Source organism: Neoarius graeffei, chromosome 27 (assembly GCF_027579695.1).
Source record: "Neoarius graeffei isolate fNeoGra1 chromosome 27, fNeoGra1.pri, whole genome shotgun sequence".
Lineage (NCBI taxonomy): Eukaryota > Metazoa > Chordata > Actinopteri > Siluriformes > Ariidae > Neoarius > Neoarius graeffei.
The window spans coordinates 16691288-16707739 of NC_083595.1; the positions used below are offsets into that span (position 1 = coordinate 16691288).

General features: G+C 40.7%; 1 protein-coding gene across 1 annotated transcript in view; it reads right to left on the minus strand.

The window, feature by feature from the left end:
- il1rapl1b (interleukin 1 receptor accessory protein-like 1b) overlaps positions 1–16452 on the minus strand; it is a 1244729-nt gene that overhangs the window by 84832 nt on the left and 1143445 nt on the right. The window contains exon 9 of the mRNA XM_060911511.1: positions 2137–2280. Within this exon, the coding sequence (XP_060767494.1) occupies positions 2137–2280 (144 nt within the window). The remainder of the gene's footprint in view (positions 1–2136; positions 2281–16452) is intronic.

Here is a 16452-nt window from a genome sequence, read left to right on the forward strand (position 1 = left end):
GCGTGCATACCTCCTCCAAGCCACATATTCAGATTTGCATCAAAATCTAATCAATTGTTCCTTGGCCCATGGCCCACCTTTCCGCAAAATTTCATCAAAATCCATTCACTACATTGAGTTACATTGGAAACAGACAAGCAAACAGAGGCAAAAGCATAACCTCCTCCAACAAAATTGGCAGACGTAATAATACCTGATATAAACTCACTTATAGCCATTTCAATACACAGATTTTGTCATAGAAGGGTCATTGCCAGAGGTAGACTAAAGTCCTGAGAAATGGTACTGAAGCAAAACTACAGATAATGTCTCAAACTTTTACACAAATAAGTATCCAGGCAGAAAATATACTGAAGTGAAAGCAAACAAAATTACTATTTTAAAATGTACTCAAGTACTGACGTGTAAAAAAATTAAATGTTTTTAACAGATGAAATCATGTTTCTTATGAAAAGTAACTTTTATTACTTGTCTAAAACTGGTTAGAAGATGATGTTTGTTACAAATTACACCATTTTGCCGAAAAGCCTCATTACCATTAGCCTGAATCTGATTTGCTGCCAATTACACTCACCGGTCACTTTATTATGTACACCCATACACATGCCGTTTTGTGCAGTTATCTAATCAGCCAATCCCTTGACAGCAGCACAATGCATAAAATGATGCAGGTACAAATCAAGAGCGTCAATTAATGTTTACTTCAAACATCAGAATGGGAAAAATTGTGATCTCTGTGACTTTCACTGTGGCATGGGTGTTGGTGCCAGATGGACTCGAGTATTTCAGAAACTGCTGATCTCCTGGGGGTTTTGACACACAACAGTCTCTCGAGTTTACACAGAATGGTGAAAAAAAAAAAACATTGAGTGAGCGACAGTTCTGTGGGTGGAAACACTTTGTTAATAAGAGAGGTCAGAGGAAAATGGCCAGATTGGTTTGAGCTGCCAGGGAGGCTATAGTAACTCATCTCAACTCTTTTTACAACCGTGGTGAGCAGAAAAGCATCTCAGCATGTGACAGCAGAAGACCACATTGGTTTCCACTCCTGACAGCCAAGAACAGGAATCTTAGAAGCAAGAACAAGTTCCTATTAAAGTGGCCAGTGACTGTATGTTAGCTACTGGAACTGATGCTTGTCTATTGTGACATTAGCAAAGAAAACAAGCTAACTTACTGAAACATACCAAGCTAATTTGGGGGGGGGGGGGAACATGAGCAAAACCTACTTCAACATGCTTCAAACTCATTTTCATTATCTCTAGCTACTTTATCCTGTTCTACAGGGTCGCAGGCAAGCTGGAGCCTATCCCAGCTGACTACGGGCGAAAGGCGGGGTACACCCTGGACAAGTCGCCAGGTCATCACAGGGCTGACACATAGACAACCATTCACACTCACATTCACACCTACGGTCAATTTAGAGTCACCAGTTAATCTAACCTGCATGTCTTTGGACTGTGGGGGAAACCGGAGCACCCGGAGGAAACAACTAGACCAGGGGTGCCCAAATTGATCCATAAAGGGCCATGTGGCTGCAGGTTTTCATTCCAGCCATGCAGCAGCACACCTGATTTGGCTCATTCAATCAACTGAACTGTCTTCACACAGTCAAATACTTGCAGCCACACCCACCCTTGATTAAAGGGTGGGTGTGTCAGTTGATTGAATAAGCCAAATCAGGGTGCTGCTGCATGGCTGGAATGAAAACCTGCAGCCACATGGCCCTTTATGGATCAATTTGGGCACCCCTGAACTAGACTTATCAAATTAGAGCTAATCAAAAAGTGACAGGGACATGTCTCCAATGTCGAAGGTGTTAAGTTACATTTATAATAGCCCCATATCCCTTCATAGACATGCCACAGACCTACAAGACACACTGCAGTAGCTAGCAACAGTAGTGAATAGAGCTATAGATCTAATGTTTCTATACTTTCTACACTCTAAACTGGTTTCTAGTAACTTTCATTCCTATTTAGTAATGTTACTATAATACATCTTGCTCTTATGAAAGGTTTGTGTGTATCACAATTAAATTCACACACAATTGTCAAAAATAATGTAGCAAGGAAATCTTCATATATGTTATTTATTGCTTCTATTATTAAACAACATAGAGGTCTTAAGTCTTACCTCCCTCCATGTCCTCACTGCCAAAGTGGTTCCTATAAAAGAGCATGAGCTCAATTCTGTAGCACTTATACAGGGAGACCAGGAAGATGAGCAACAGAAGAATGGCACCCAGTCCACCGGCCAGCTCCACTGTGTACATGAGCTCTGCTGAGAGACATAAAGGGAGAGGCAAGAAGAGAAGAGAGATTTATTCACAACTTGCACAAAAACGTCTCTGTTGAATTAACAATAGTCCAAGAAAACAGACTCCACAGCACTTTTTTAGGTAGCTGCTTGGGTAGAAGCTCATTAGACACTACTAAACACACACACACACTTTGTGGTAAATGGAAACACTGCTTGTGAGCAACTTCCTGCGGGCCTCAAAAATACAACACGATCACACAATTAGTGTTCAAGCAGCCAGTTTCATAGATGATCGAACTTTCCTTGCAGGCTTGTTATCCATCATCCCAGTCACCATGACAACATTCATAAAAGCTGAGAGTAAGGGAATATGTATAGAGTGTGATATAAAGAAAGGCAACACCTGACCAGAGGAAGTGAAACAGAGAAAGTGGTAAGCCATTCTGCGAATTAGACATACAGTGGGGCAAAAAAGTATTTAGTCAGCCACCAATTGTGCAAGTTCTCCCACTTAAAAAGATGAGAGAGGCCTGTAATTTTCATCATAGGTACACTTCAACTATGAGAGACAGAATGGGGGGAAACAATCCAGGAAATCACATTGTAGGATTTTTAATGAATTCATTGGTAAATTCCTCGGTAAAATAAGCATTTGGTCACTGACAAACAAGCAAGATTTCTGGCTCTCACAGACCTGTAACAACTTCTTTAAGAGGCTCCTCTGTCCTCCACTTGTTACCTGTATTAATGGCACCTGTTTGAACTCGTTATCAGTATAAAAGACACCTGTCCACAACCTCAAACAGTCACACTCCAAACTCCACTATGGCCAAGACCAAAGAGCTGTCAAAGGACACCAGAAACAAAATTGTAGACCTGCACCAGGCTGGGAAGACTGAATCTGCAATAGGTAAGCAGCTTGGTGTGAAGAAATCAACTGTGGGAGCAATTATTAGAAAATGGAAGACATACAAGACCACTGATAATCTCACTCGATCTGGGGCTCCATGCAAGATCTCACCCCGTGGGGTCAAAATGATCACAAGAACGGTGAGCAAAAATCCCAGAACCACACGGGGGGACCTAGTGAATGACCTGCAGAGAGCTGGGACCAAAGTAACAAAGGCTACCATCAGTAACACACTACACCGCTAGGGACTCAAATCCTGCAGTGCCAGATGTGTCCCCCTGCTTAAGCCAGTACATGTCCAGGCCCGTATGAAGTTTGCTAGAGAGCATTTGGATGATCCAGAAGAGGATTGGGAGAATGTCATATGGTCAGATGAAACAAAAATAGAACTTTTTGGTAAAAACTCAACTTGTTGTGTTTGGAGGAGAAAGAATGCTGAGTTGCATCCAAAGAACACCATACCTACTGTGAAGCATGGGGGTGGAAACATCATGCTTTGGGGCTGTCTTTCTGCAAAGGGACCAGGACGACTGAGCCGTGTAAAGGAAAGAATGAATGGGGCCATGTATTGTGAGATTTTGAGTGAAAACCTCCTTCCATCAGCAAGGGCATTGAAGATGAAACGTGGCTGGGTCTTTCAGCATGACAATGATCCCAAACACACCGCCCGGGCAACGAAGGATTGGCTTCGTAAGAAGCATTTCAAGGTCCTGGAGTGGCCTAGCCAGTCTCCAGATCTCAACCCCATAGAAAATCTTTGGAGGGAGTTGAAAGTCCGTGTTGCCCAGCAATAGCCCCAAAACATCACTGCTCTAGAGGAGAGCTGCATGGAGGAATGGGCCAAAATACCAGCAACAGTGTGTGAAAACCTTGTGAAGACTTACAGAAAACGTTTGACCTCTGTCATTGCCAACAAAGGGTATATAACAAAGTATTGAGATAAACTTTTGTTATTGACCAAATACTTATTTTCCACCATAATTTGCAAATAAATTATTTAAAAATCAGACAGTGATTTTTCTGGATTTTTTTTTCTCATTTTGTCTCTCATAGTTGAGGTATACCTATGATGAAAATTACAGGCCTCTCTCATCTTTTTAAGTGGGAGAACTTGCACAATTGGTGACTGACTAAATACTTTTTTGCCCCACTGTTGTTAAGGCACATTTCCCCCTTTGAAAGAACTGCAGTTGTGTAGCTCAGGCTACATCCAGACGACAACGGCAACGAGATTTTTTTTTTTAAATATCGCGTCCACATGGGCAACGGATCAGTAAAATATCAGGTACATATGGCAACGCTTGCTGAAAACAATGCAATACACATGCCACACCTCTACGTGCACTGTAAGACGGTCCCATCGGAGACACCAGAACAATAGAAGAAGTAGACGCATGCACATAAACCCCTTCTTCTGTAGCATCAGCCACATAAAGTTTTGATTATTAATCAGTAGCGTAAAACGAAAGACGCGGAAAGAGGAATGAACGGGGGTAGATGGAAGCCGGTACGCCAACATTCTGATATCCTCCAGAATTCTTTAATGGGCCGGAATAAATTGAATGCTACACATTAATGGATTACTTTGTTCTTCTACGCCCTTTTTGAGGAATGTATTGTCGGACTTAAACCAACATCTGAAGAGGTGAGATCGCTCCTTTTGTTTTCCCTATTTTTGCTGGCGGGATTGTTTTTGTTTTTGGAAAGCAGTGAAAATATTTTGTAAGCGTGTTTCATGAACCAAGTTATAGGATTTGTTGACAACTCGCATCGAGTTCGTTACACTTCTACCCGGCATGAAGCACTGACAGTCATGTGGTTGTGACGTCATCGTAAACAAATCCGTTCTACTCATCCAGACGACTTCGCAACGGCGCCGTTGCCAGATTTTTCCACTCTGGAACCAGTTCTCAAAAGATTTCGTTTTGGGGCACCCAAAACGCCGGTGCCGTGTGGATGCCAGGCCGAAACAATAAACAATTTTATCAGATTCACTTGAATCTGTTGCCGTGTGGACAGGGCCTTAGTTGCAAAGGATGAATTGCAATGGTCCAAATCCTCCAAACCACTTAAGGAAAATCAATTTAGGTCTAACTCATCATGGCTTCACTTGCAGTGTCCAACTTGGATATGTGTGACATGCAGATAGAATAGAGGCTGGACTAGTGTGTGTGTGTAGCTGCTTTCAGGCTTTGCTGCTGGATTGTTCAGACTGTAGGCATGGCCTACTGGCTGACTAATGTTAGCTTGTTCTACTATAGACTACATTTATCTCAATCCATCACATAAACTCATACAAGCCAATTTCAGATCACGGGGTATGTGTGTACAGGTCTACATGATCACGCAGGCATAAAAGCTGTAAATGGTTCTTCGAGCCACCCACACTATATTACTAACTTTATTTAGCTTCTTTTCTTATCCTTCTCTTTTCCTCCACTCTCACTCTCTAACCATATCTGCCATGTCCATCGCTGACACGTCCATCACTCTCTCTCTGGCCATCGCTCTTCCTTTCTCTTCCTGACTGCCATGTAGATTAAGACAAATTATCTGTGAACTGGCAGGTCTATGCTTCACTTATGTGCCAATAGATTTTACAAAGCCACTTGCTGTTGTGTGATTCATCATTCCTCTCTCTCTCTCTCTCTCTCTCTCTCTATCTCTCAGATGGAGCTGCTGCCATCTCGATTTGTCAGAGCTGATATTTGGACAGCAGCTGCTGAGAAATCAGTCACTGATATTTGCTCTCTTCTAGGAAAAGAGAACGCAGGGATGACTCAGGAAGGAAGCTGAAGGGGGGGATGGATAAGGTTCATTGTTTTGAGACTTAGGCCCTGTCCACACGGCAACGGATTCAGGTGAATCTGATAAAATTGTTTATCGTTACGGCCTGGCACCCACACGGCACCGGCGTTTTGGGTGCCCCAAAACGAAATCTTTTGAGAACGGGTTCCAGAGTGGAAAAATCTGGCAACGGCGCCGTTGCGAAGTCGTCTGGATGAGTAGAATGGATTTGTTTACTATGACGTCACAACCACATGACTGTCAGTGCTTCACGCCGGGTAGAAGTGTAATGAACTCGATGCGAGTTGTCAACAAATCCTATAACTTGGTTCATGAAACGCGCTTACAAAATATTTTCACTGTGAATATTTATTGTGTAATGGTGCAAAGTGAGAGAGAGAGAATAGCCCTTAGGGCAGAGTCTTTAGTCCAAACACTGCAGAAGCAGTACCAAACCGCGCACCACCCGTGCACTTTCCAAAAACAAAAACAATCCCGCCAGCAAAAATAGGAAAAAAAAAGGAGCGATCTCACCTCTTCAGATGTTGGTTTAAGTCCGACAATACATTCCTCAAAAAGGGCGTAGAAGAACAAAGTAATTCATCAACGTGTAGCATTCAATTTATTCCGGCCCATTAAAGAATTCTGGAGGATATCAGAATGTTGGCGTACCGGCTTCCATCTACCCCCATTCATTCCTCTTTCCGCGTCTTTCGTTTTACGCTACTGATTAATAATCAAAACTTTATGTGGCTGATGCTACAGAAGAAGGGGTTTATGCGCATGCGTCTACTTCTTCTATTGTTCTGGTGTCTCCGATGGGACCATCTTACAGCGCACGTAGAGGTGTAGCATGTGTAGTGCATCGTTTTCAGCAAGCGTTGCGTTGCCATATGTACCTGATATTTTACTGATCCGTTGTCCATGTGGACGCGATATTTAAAAAAAAAAATCTCGTTGCCGTTGTCGCGTGGATGTAACCTTAGTGTCATGCAAATGGAAAAGGAGCTAGCTGATTTACCCTCCTGACACAGAATGCATATTGCATGTTTGTTGTGGGAAAAAAAGGAAAGAAGATGTTTTGTTTAATACTAGCAAACATGTGGCTTGCAGTGAGAAAACAGTTCACATGCTGAGAGTCAAATGCTTAAATGTGATAATTATTTTGTCTTCTAATGCAGTGTTTTTCTTTATTTTTGGTATGATGCCTCAACGTTGATGTGCAGTCTTTCATATGGGCCTGTTCATTCACAGCTTCACACATTACCTTTGTTCTCACTGCAAGATTAATCTTTTAAATGTCTTGGGTTGATGCATATACATACAGCAAGTGTTAACACACACTTTGCACCTTTTCCATTGTGTCCTCCACTCTTATTGTCACATTTCATCCACAATCACAGTTCAGCCATCTATACTTTGCACTCAAAAATGAGGAGGCTGCTGAATGTGCTGTAAAACCAAGCATGAGATGTCAGCATAGACACCTCTGGTGCCATTAATAACTTATTATAGGTGCTGTCAGTGCCAAGTGATGTCATGAAAATAACAATTCTCAAAAGAATGCAGGCAGAGATGGCAGGGCACAAGTGTTTTGATAATGTAAACACAAGCCCTGAATGAAAAGCCTGAAAGATTTACAATGGGCCGGGTCACTCACTCAACTAGAAAACATCAATTGGCAGAGGCAGGAGAAAAGAATAGCAGAGGGAATTTAGGTAAGTAAACCTTCCTAAAAACAAAACAAAACTCATTCATAGACTGCTATAATTGATAATTTTTTTCATCTATCCACAGACAATCAATGACAAAAATGAAAAATTATTCTAACGCACAGCATAGTCTTTTGGCATGTGACCATTATTCATTCACTGCCGAATCTTGGGAATACACCCTTAATAGGGGCCTTTCGCATGACATCATCATAACTGTGGATTTGTTTATGTGCCCATATTGCCTGGCAAGCTTTGTGTTTAACAACGACCAGCACAAGTGTACGTGAGTGATTGTAAGCCCGATTCAGGAAACATCTACAGATAAAATTGTAGAAGCTACATCTTAAAACAAAAACAATGCTAGAGACCTGTAGTGCTTTTGGGTGTAATAACAGACATCGAGATAAGCCTGGTTTAACTTTTCACTGCTTCATGGTGAACCCAGAAAGACAAGAAAAATGGCGAGTTGCAGTTATACAGGAAGACTAGATGCCAACAAAGCATGTGTGTGTGTGGAGAACATTTTATATCAGGTTATTATGAAAGTTCTGTGCACCTGCTATTTCTCCTCACACTTTTTCTACCGTAGCTCAAGGCCATTCAGTTATAAAAATCCCATAGATCTAGATCTAGCCTCAGCTACTCAAGTTAACATTCAACAAGTCCGTAAGTTGGCATAACATGGACAAAACTTTGGTCTAGATAGTAAAGCTTTTAAAAGTTGCATGGTCTAGCACTACTCAATACAGTCTACTGGTACATACACAAGCGTGTCATACTTAGCAGCTCTACTGCATGACAAAAAACATGCCAAACGGCAAATGTATGAACGTTAAAATGTATATCTGGATGTGGATTTTGGACATGATATATTTTATTAAACCAAATGCTTGGCTAGACTAGCAGCATATTTGTTATTTACTGATCATGTAGGACTAGGCTAAACACCATAAAATATGCTAGATCTAAGCCCTGGCTTGTTTATTACTATTAGAAGTCCACATTTGAGTTTACCTTTGTCATAATAAGGTATTTTTCTTTATCAGGAATTTCCCATAACATTCCAGCATGCACAAAACCTGCCTCGAAATATTAGTAGACACCTGTACTTTTGTATCTCTCCAGTGTATTTAGAAGTCCCAAATACTAAATAGTTCAGGATGTCGTAGTGTCCCAAATCTGGTAGCTGGTTTGCCGAACACTTTTCAAGTGGAATAAAAATATTTGTGGGTAAATTAAGAATAATAAACCTTTATTTTTGTCATATGTGCACTCAAGCATAGCAAAATTCCTCCTCTGCGTTTAACCCAGCTAAAGCAGTGAACACATGCACATGCACACAAGTGAGCAATGAGCACACAAACATACCCAGTACAGTGGGCAGAATAAATCTCATCTCATTATCTCTAGCCGCTTTATCCTGTTCTACAGGGTCGCAGGCAAGCTGGAGCCTATCCCAGCTGACTACGGGCGAAAGGCAGGGTACACCCTGGACAAGTCACCAGGTCATCACAGGGCTGACACATAGACACAGACAACCATTCACACTCACATTCACACCTACGGTCAATTTAGAGTCACCAGTTAACCTAACCTGCATGTCTTTGGACTGTGGGGGAAACCGGAGCACCCGGAGGAAACCCACGCGGACACAGGGAGAACATGCAAATTCCGCACAGAAAGGCCCTCGCTGGCCACGGGCTCAAACCCGGACCTTCTTGCTGTGAGGCGAAAGTGCTAACTAATACACCACCGTGCCGCCGGCAGAATAAATAATAAATAAATAAATACATTTGTGGGTAAAATATATGGATCTGTGATGCCTGCATGTTTCAGCTTTTGAATGTAATGTGATCTGCTGGTATAATATAATTTTATTCATTTCAGAGAAAGTGTACTGACTGCAGTTGTCTCAATTTTCATTATAAACTGTTGTGGCCATGTTTCTTTGTTTGCCTGGCAATATGGTGGATGCTGTGTGATAAACAAAAATCTGTGACGTCAGTGAAAGGCACCCAATCACAGTGAACCATACACACACATAATTTGGAGTAGGAATCTATGGGGTGCCATTTGTAAAAATAGTTAAGATAATGTATTTATCTGTAAAGTTAACACCAATGTAAATGTTAAATACAATTGTGAATGTTATACATAAATGTAAATTCTGTAGTCTATATGTTTAGAGGATATGACCACACCCTTGTGATTACTACTGGCTTTTGCATAGAAAGGGGTTGTTCTGATAAACACACACTTTGATGCCTTCCCTCCTAATGGTAGATAACATATAGCATATCCTCTAAACACACAGAGTGCAGAACTTACATTTAACATTTATATTTAAAATTTACAGATAAACACATATTTAAACTGGGTTTTTTTTTGCATGAATTTATCTCAAAATGTATGAAAATTGTGCTAAATAATAAAAAAAATGATACTCATAAAAATGTTAAACTATTTGTAAAAATGTCACCCCATAGTAATCTGCATGTTTGTGGGATTTGGGAGGAAACCTGGCAAACCTGTAAGAAACCCACACAGATACAAGGAAAATGTAATACTCCTATAATGTGAATTCAGGATCAAACCTGGAGCCGTGAGACAACAATGCTATCTGCTGCACCACCATGCCACCTGCACATGAGATCAACAACTGCTATTTCAGAGCTTTTTAGAAACTTGGTGAATGTTCTGGGGAAAGAAAAAAAATCCAAATGTCCAAACAATAGAGGAAATCTGATCCAAAGTGAGCATTAAGATACACAATGAGCTGAAAGGAAAAGTTCATTATTCCTAATGGCCATTAAACAGGAAAAAGGGAATGGGATCATTCATTCAAATGGCACAAATTACAACATGGATGAGTGCAGTGGCTAATTAAGTTTAAAAGAGAAAGCAATGTAACAGGTAGAAATGCATCTTCAAAGTAGCTTTGGTCTCTAATTTGAACACATCCTCTAATTAGATGGCCTATTTTTCAGACTCTCTGGGGTTGAAGGGCTCTTGAAGATACATATTCTGTGTGTGTGTGTGTGTGAGAGAGAGACTGAGCATTACACTCATGAAATAAACATCTGAGCACGGGATGTGAACACTGTGCCTTCAGTGCAAAAGATTAACAACCAAAAACTATGAGCTCTAGAAATATTTCTGCGAGATTTGGAGGAAATCCTTTTCAGATGTTGCATCAAATGAAAGCTCCTGGTGGGGAAAAAAAGACACACTACAGTTAGAAGTATGCAGACGATTTGTATTAACCACCACAGCTTCACTGGGTAATAACATTCAGAGCACAACATCTTGTTCCGCTGCTCTGCTGATCTTGCTTTGAGGTCTAATGATTTGTGCTTGCTACAATGTCTCACAAATGTTTTGAAATATCAAAATTTGCATGGCAAATACATTTCTCCAGTTACAAAATTTTTCCCTCTTTCATAGGAAGTCACTGCATGCGCCTTAGGGAGGCCAACTCCATGTGCTAGAACTGAAAAACTTTCCCAGGCATTATAGCCTTGAATTAAACCATCAAAACAATATATTGTGCCTTAGGAAAGGCAAAATATTTGGACACTGGTTCCCTGTTATGATGACATTATATAGATACAGTTGTTTTTTATTGTTTAAAATGGACAAAGGGTATTTTTTATGTTAATGTTCTCAAGTATTACTGTATTTCCTGTGGAAGCTCAAGAAGTTTGCTCTGACCTCGAACATCCTTCTAACATCTACTGCTGTTCCATCCTGACTGGTGGTAGCACTGCATGGTATGGCAGTTTCTCCGCCCACAACCACAAGGTTCTCTTTAGAGTAGCGAAGACAGCAGAACTCAGCACACGCAACAGACTCACAACTTTACAGGACATCTACCGGACATGGTGCCTGAGGAAGGTTCACAAAATCACCTCAGACCTCAGTCACTCAGCACACAATCTGTTTTCCAGACTGCCATCTGGCAACTGTTTTTGGAACTTGTCATGGACAAACAGGATAAATAGTTTTACCTGCAGGTTATCAAGTTTCTAAATAGCCCTATAGCCCAATTTATTCCCCTGTTCTTACTGTAAATGTCTTGAAATGATAAATAAACTTGACATGACATTACTAGCCAAAAGCTCAACCAAACCCAGAACAGGATGCTAAAATCTGCAACAGACTCAAACATTTGTGTAGGGGAGGGTCTTTTTTTCAGCCATGCTGTTATTGTAGTTCATGATAATAACAATAATTGCTTAATCATTTCTATCATGATTCATCTACAGTGGTGCTTGAAAGTTTGTGAACCCTTTAGAATTTTCTATGTTTCTGCATAAATATGACCAAAAACAACATCAGATTTTCACATAAGTCTTAAAAGTAGATAAAGAGAACCCAGTTAAACAAATGAGACAAAAATATTATACTTGGTCATTTATTTATTGAAGAAAATGATCCAATATTACATATCTGTGAATGGCAAAAGTATGTGAACCTTTGCTTTCAGTATCTGGTGTGACCCCCCTTGTGCAGCAATAACCGCAACTAAACATTTCCGGTAACTGTTGATCAGTCCTGCACACCGGCTTGGAGGAATTTTAGCCCATTCCTCTGTATAGAACAGCTTCAACTCTGCGATGTTGGTGGGTTTCCTCACATGAACTGCTCGCTTCAGGTCCTTCCACAACATTTCGATTGGATTAAGGTCAGGACTTTGACTTGGCCATTCCAAAAAATTAACTTTATTCTTCTTTAACCATTCTTTGGTGGAATGACTTGTGTGCATAGGGTCATTGTCTTGCTCCATGACCCACCTTCTCTTGAGATTCAGTTCATGGACAGATGTCCTGACATTTTCCTTTAGAATTTGCTGGTATAATTCAGAATTCAATGTTCCATCAATTATGGCAAGTCATCCTGGCCCAGATGCAGAAAAACAGGCCCAAATCATGATACTACCAACACCATGTTTCACGGATGGGATAAGGTTCTTATGCTGGAATGCAGTGTTTTCCTTTCTCCAAACATAATACTTCTCATTGAAACCAAAAAGTTCTATTTTGGTTTCATCCGTCCACTAAACATTTTTCCAATAGCCTTCTGGCTTGTTCACGTGATATTTAGCAAACTGCAGACAAGCAGCAATGTTATTTTTGGAGAGCAGTGGCTTTCTCCTTGCAACCCTGCCATGCACACCATTGTTGTTCAGTCTTCTCCTGATGGTGGACTCATGAACATTAACATTAGCCAATGTGAGAGAGGCCTTCAGTTGCTTAGAAGTTACCCTGGGGTCCTTTGTGACCTCGCCGACTATTACACGCCTTGCTCTTGGAGTGATCTTTGTTGGTCAACTACTCCTGGGGAGGGGAACAATGGTCTTGAATTTCTTCCATTTGTACACAATCTGTCTGACTGTGGATTGGTTGGGTCCAAACGCTTTAGAGATGGTTTTGTAAACTTTTCCAACCTCATGAGCATCAACAATGCTTTTTCTGAGGTCCTCAGAAATCTTCTTTGTTCGTGCCATGATACACTTCCACAAACATGTGTTGTGAAGATCAGACTTTGATAGATCCCTGTTCTTCAAATAAAACAGGGTGCTCACTCACACCTGATTGTCATCCAATCGATTGAAAACACCTGACTCTCATTTCACCTTCAAATTAACTGCTAATCCTAGAGGTTCACATACTTTTGCCACTCACAGATGTATAACATTGGATCATTTTCTTCAATAAATAAATGACCAAGTATAATATTTTTGTCTCATTTGTTTAACTGGGTTCTCTTTATCTACTTTCAGGACTTGTGTGAAAATCTGATGTTGTTTTAGGTCATATTTATGCAGAAATCTAGAAAATTCTAAAGGGTTCACAAACTTTCAAGCACCACTGTACATGCTTCCCACACTATTGGAATGACTGAGATGAGTGTCATATTGTCTCTGTTTATGGACAGATGAGTGATAAATTAAAGGGGGGGGCATCTTAGTCATGTGTGGGCCACAGTGAAGCACCTGAACAGTTTCAATGCACTTTGGCATGACAACTGTGAATGCCGTTCTTTCAGAAGTTATTCCCTCTGTTGGTGTTTTGCTGATGGTGATGGAGAGCACCATCAAACTAACATATTACTCTCATAGATCTCCAACAGATGTTCAATTTGGATGAGTGCAACGGTCAAAGCATATAATTTACATCACCTTCATCCTCATTAAGCCCTCACATGGTGTGGATGTAGGCGTGGCTATCCAAGAAGAACATATATCAGTTGAGAAATGTTTCTTCATAGGATAAAGGTAATCAGTCAGAAGAACTTTGAATTGACCTACAGTGACACTTCCCTGATAGTGGACTTAAACCACGTCAACAAAATAAATGCCTTCCACAGCATAACAGAGTTATCAAAGTGCTCTTTCCTTTTATTTGTCACATGTGTGTATTTCAGTGGAGCAGTGGTGTACTTTGAGCACTTTGGTTTAAAATAAAATGTATTGGTTTAAGCTTACTTCCTCCAAAACCCTGCTGCACACAGAAAAAGGAAATCAACATAAACAAACCAAACCATGATAGCTCTTAACAAGGTTAGTGAATAGAAAATAAAGAAATGGTGAGTCAAATATTAAATACAGAGTGACTGCAGTTTTGAAATCGAGAGAAGAGAGAGAGAGAGATAGAAGTCTCTTCTATTTGACTCTGAAAAAGGATAAAAGAAATAACGCATTTTTGCATAAAAAATGGACAAGACGCAGTCTCTGCAGCTTGCCAGGCTCAACTAACATACGAGCAGCATTTCTGACTTATTCAGTGAGTTTTAGAAGTCATAAACAACCACTGGGGGGGCTTGTTCTAACTTTTAGGAAGAATACTGATTTCAGAACTCCGTGTATCACTGACACACAATTATACTGAAGATGAATAAACAGTTCTTTGTTCTTGGACAAGAAGCTGTCAGTCATGGCTGATGCTTGGGCTTTGGATGGCTTTAATATTTAAGTAGGCAGATATGGATGTAATATTATTCACTGCAGCAGACCACCCAGTTTCCACCTTGTTAAAAATATGGAGACATTTTAAAATTGTAAAGATTGATGATTCAAAAATCAGAGCAACTTTATAGCCTTGTGGGTCTGTTATGGCCTCCTACTAAATGATTCAGCTTACTACAAAAACATCTCATCTCATTATCTCTAGCCGCTTTATCCTGTTCTACAGGGTCGCAGGCAAGCTGGAGCCTATCCCAGCTGACTACGGGCGAAAGGCGGGGTACACCCTGGACAAGTCGCCAGGTCATCACAGGGCACAAAAACATATCTCCCATCTTAAAGGGCTGATGACACTTTTTTGACATCTTTGGAGACGCTTTATAACATAAAAAGTAATTCCCAATGATCCATATATTAATTCACGAAGGCACCTATTTTACAAGTTATGATAAAAAACGCGGCTATTTGGGCAAATTTGACGGGGCTGCAGCACCCAGGAGACGAATGAGGAGGAGGGGCTATATGACGTCAGCGAAAGAATCTTCCTCCTAACTTACCAGTTTGTTGTTGATGCGACAGGTGTTCAGTTTATCATTATTAGTATTATTATTATACATTATTATACATTATAATATATATAGTTATTATGCCTTCGCGTTGTTTTGCCGGCTTTTGCTCCAAAACCCACAAGGATGGGGTAAGTTTATTCAAGTTTCCCAGAGATCCCGAGCTGCATGCGAAGTGGGTGAAGCAAGTCAGGCGCACTCGTGACAAGTGGGAGCCCTCACCAACATCCATCCTGTGCTCTGAACACTTCGATTTGGATTGTTTTGACACCCTTCCCAGCTTAAAAGAATCTCTTGGGTGTGCAGTTCAGCACAAACATGTGTTACTACCATCAGCAGTGCCTACAGTATTCCGGAGGGGGTCTACTAGTAGCTATGCCGGATCCAGCAGTCGCCTGGGACAAGGCGACTCCTCCAAAGACAGTCCTCCTGTCAGAACATGTGTTGAGAAACGATATAAGATAAAGGTACGTAGAGCTATAGAGTGCTCCAACATGATGCTAAAAATAGTAACCATGCAGTCTGCGCGGCCATCTTGGAAGTGACTCGCTCCAGAGTGCTCATAGAGTACACATCATAGAGTACACATTCATGATAATCATAAATGTAATCATAAAGTCGGCGTGATATCAGTCATGTATTTGCTTGTGAAAGCTTGTGGCTTTCATGTAACTGCCGCCTAGCAACGAGAGGCAAAGGGTAAAGAGGGTATGCTATCATAGATTCTATTCGGAAGAGATCAACACATGATTGCTTAAAAATTAGGTATTTTAACAATTTGCATCTGTTTTGTGATTATCGTGACACTTGTGTGTTATATAGAACTGTATGTCTTATCAGCACATCGAGGATCTTCCACCGGAGGCTTTAGCAAGTACTCGTAGCAACACTACACTTTACCCTTTGCCATGCGTTGTTAGGGAACGGTAGCAAGTACCCCAATGACCGACTTCAAGAATATGTAGAAAAAATTTATTAATTATACTTTCCAAAAGTCATTTGAGCTTAGTGTATTGCATTTCCATTTATATTGTAGGTTCTTGCTGATGTTTTTGCGGAGTATGACGCAGCTGCTGAATCAGAAGCTGCAGAGTTTGTATGTACTAGTTGTGAACATTCACATTATTATCAATTTCATTTATTTAAAATCAGATAAAATCATGCCATCATGATCACTGCTTAAAGTACCAGTATTTGGTTGTTCTTTTGTTCAGAGGAAGAGCTAGCACTAGAGAGTTCACCGGCATT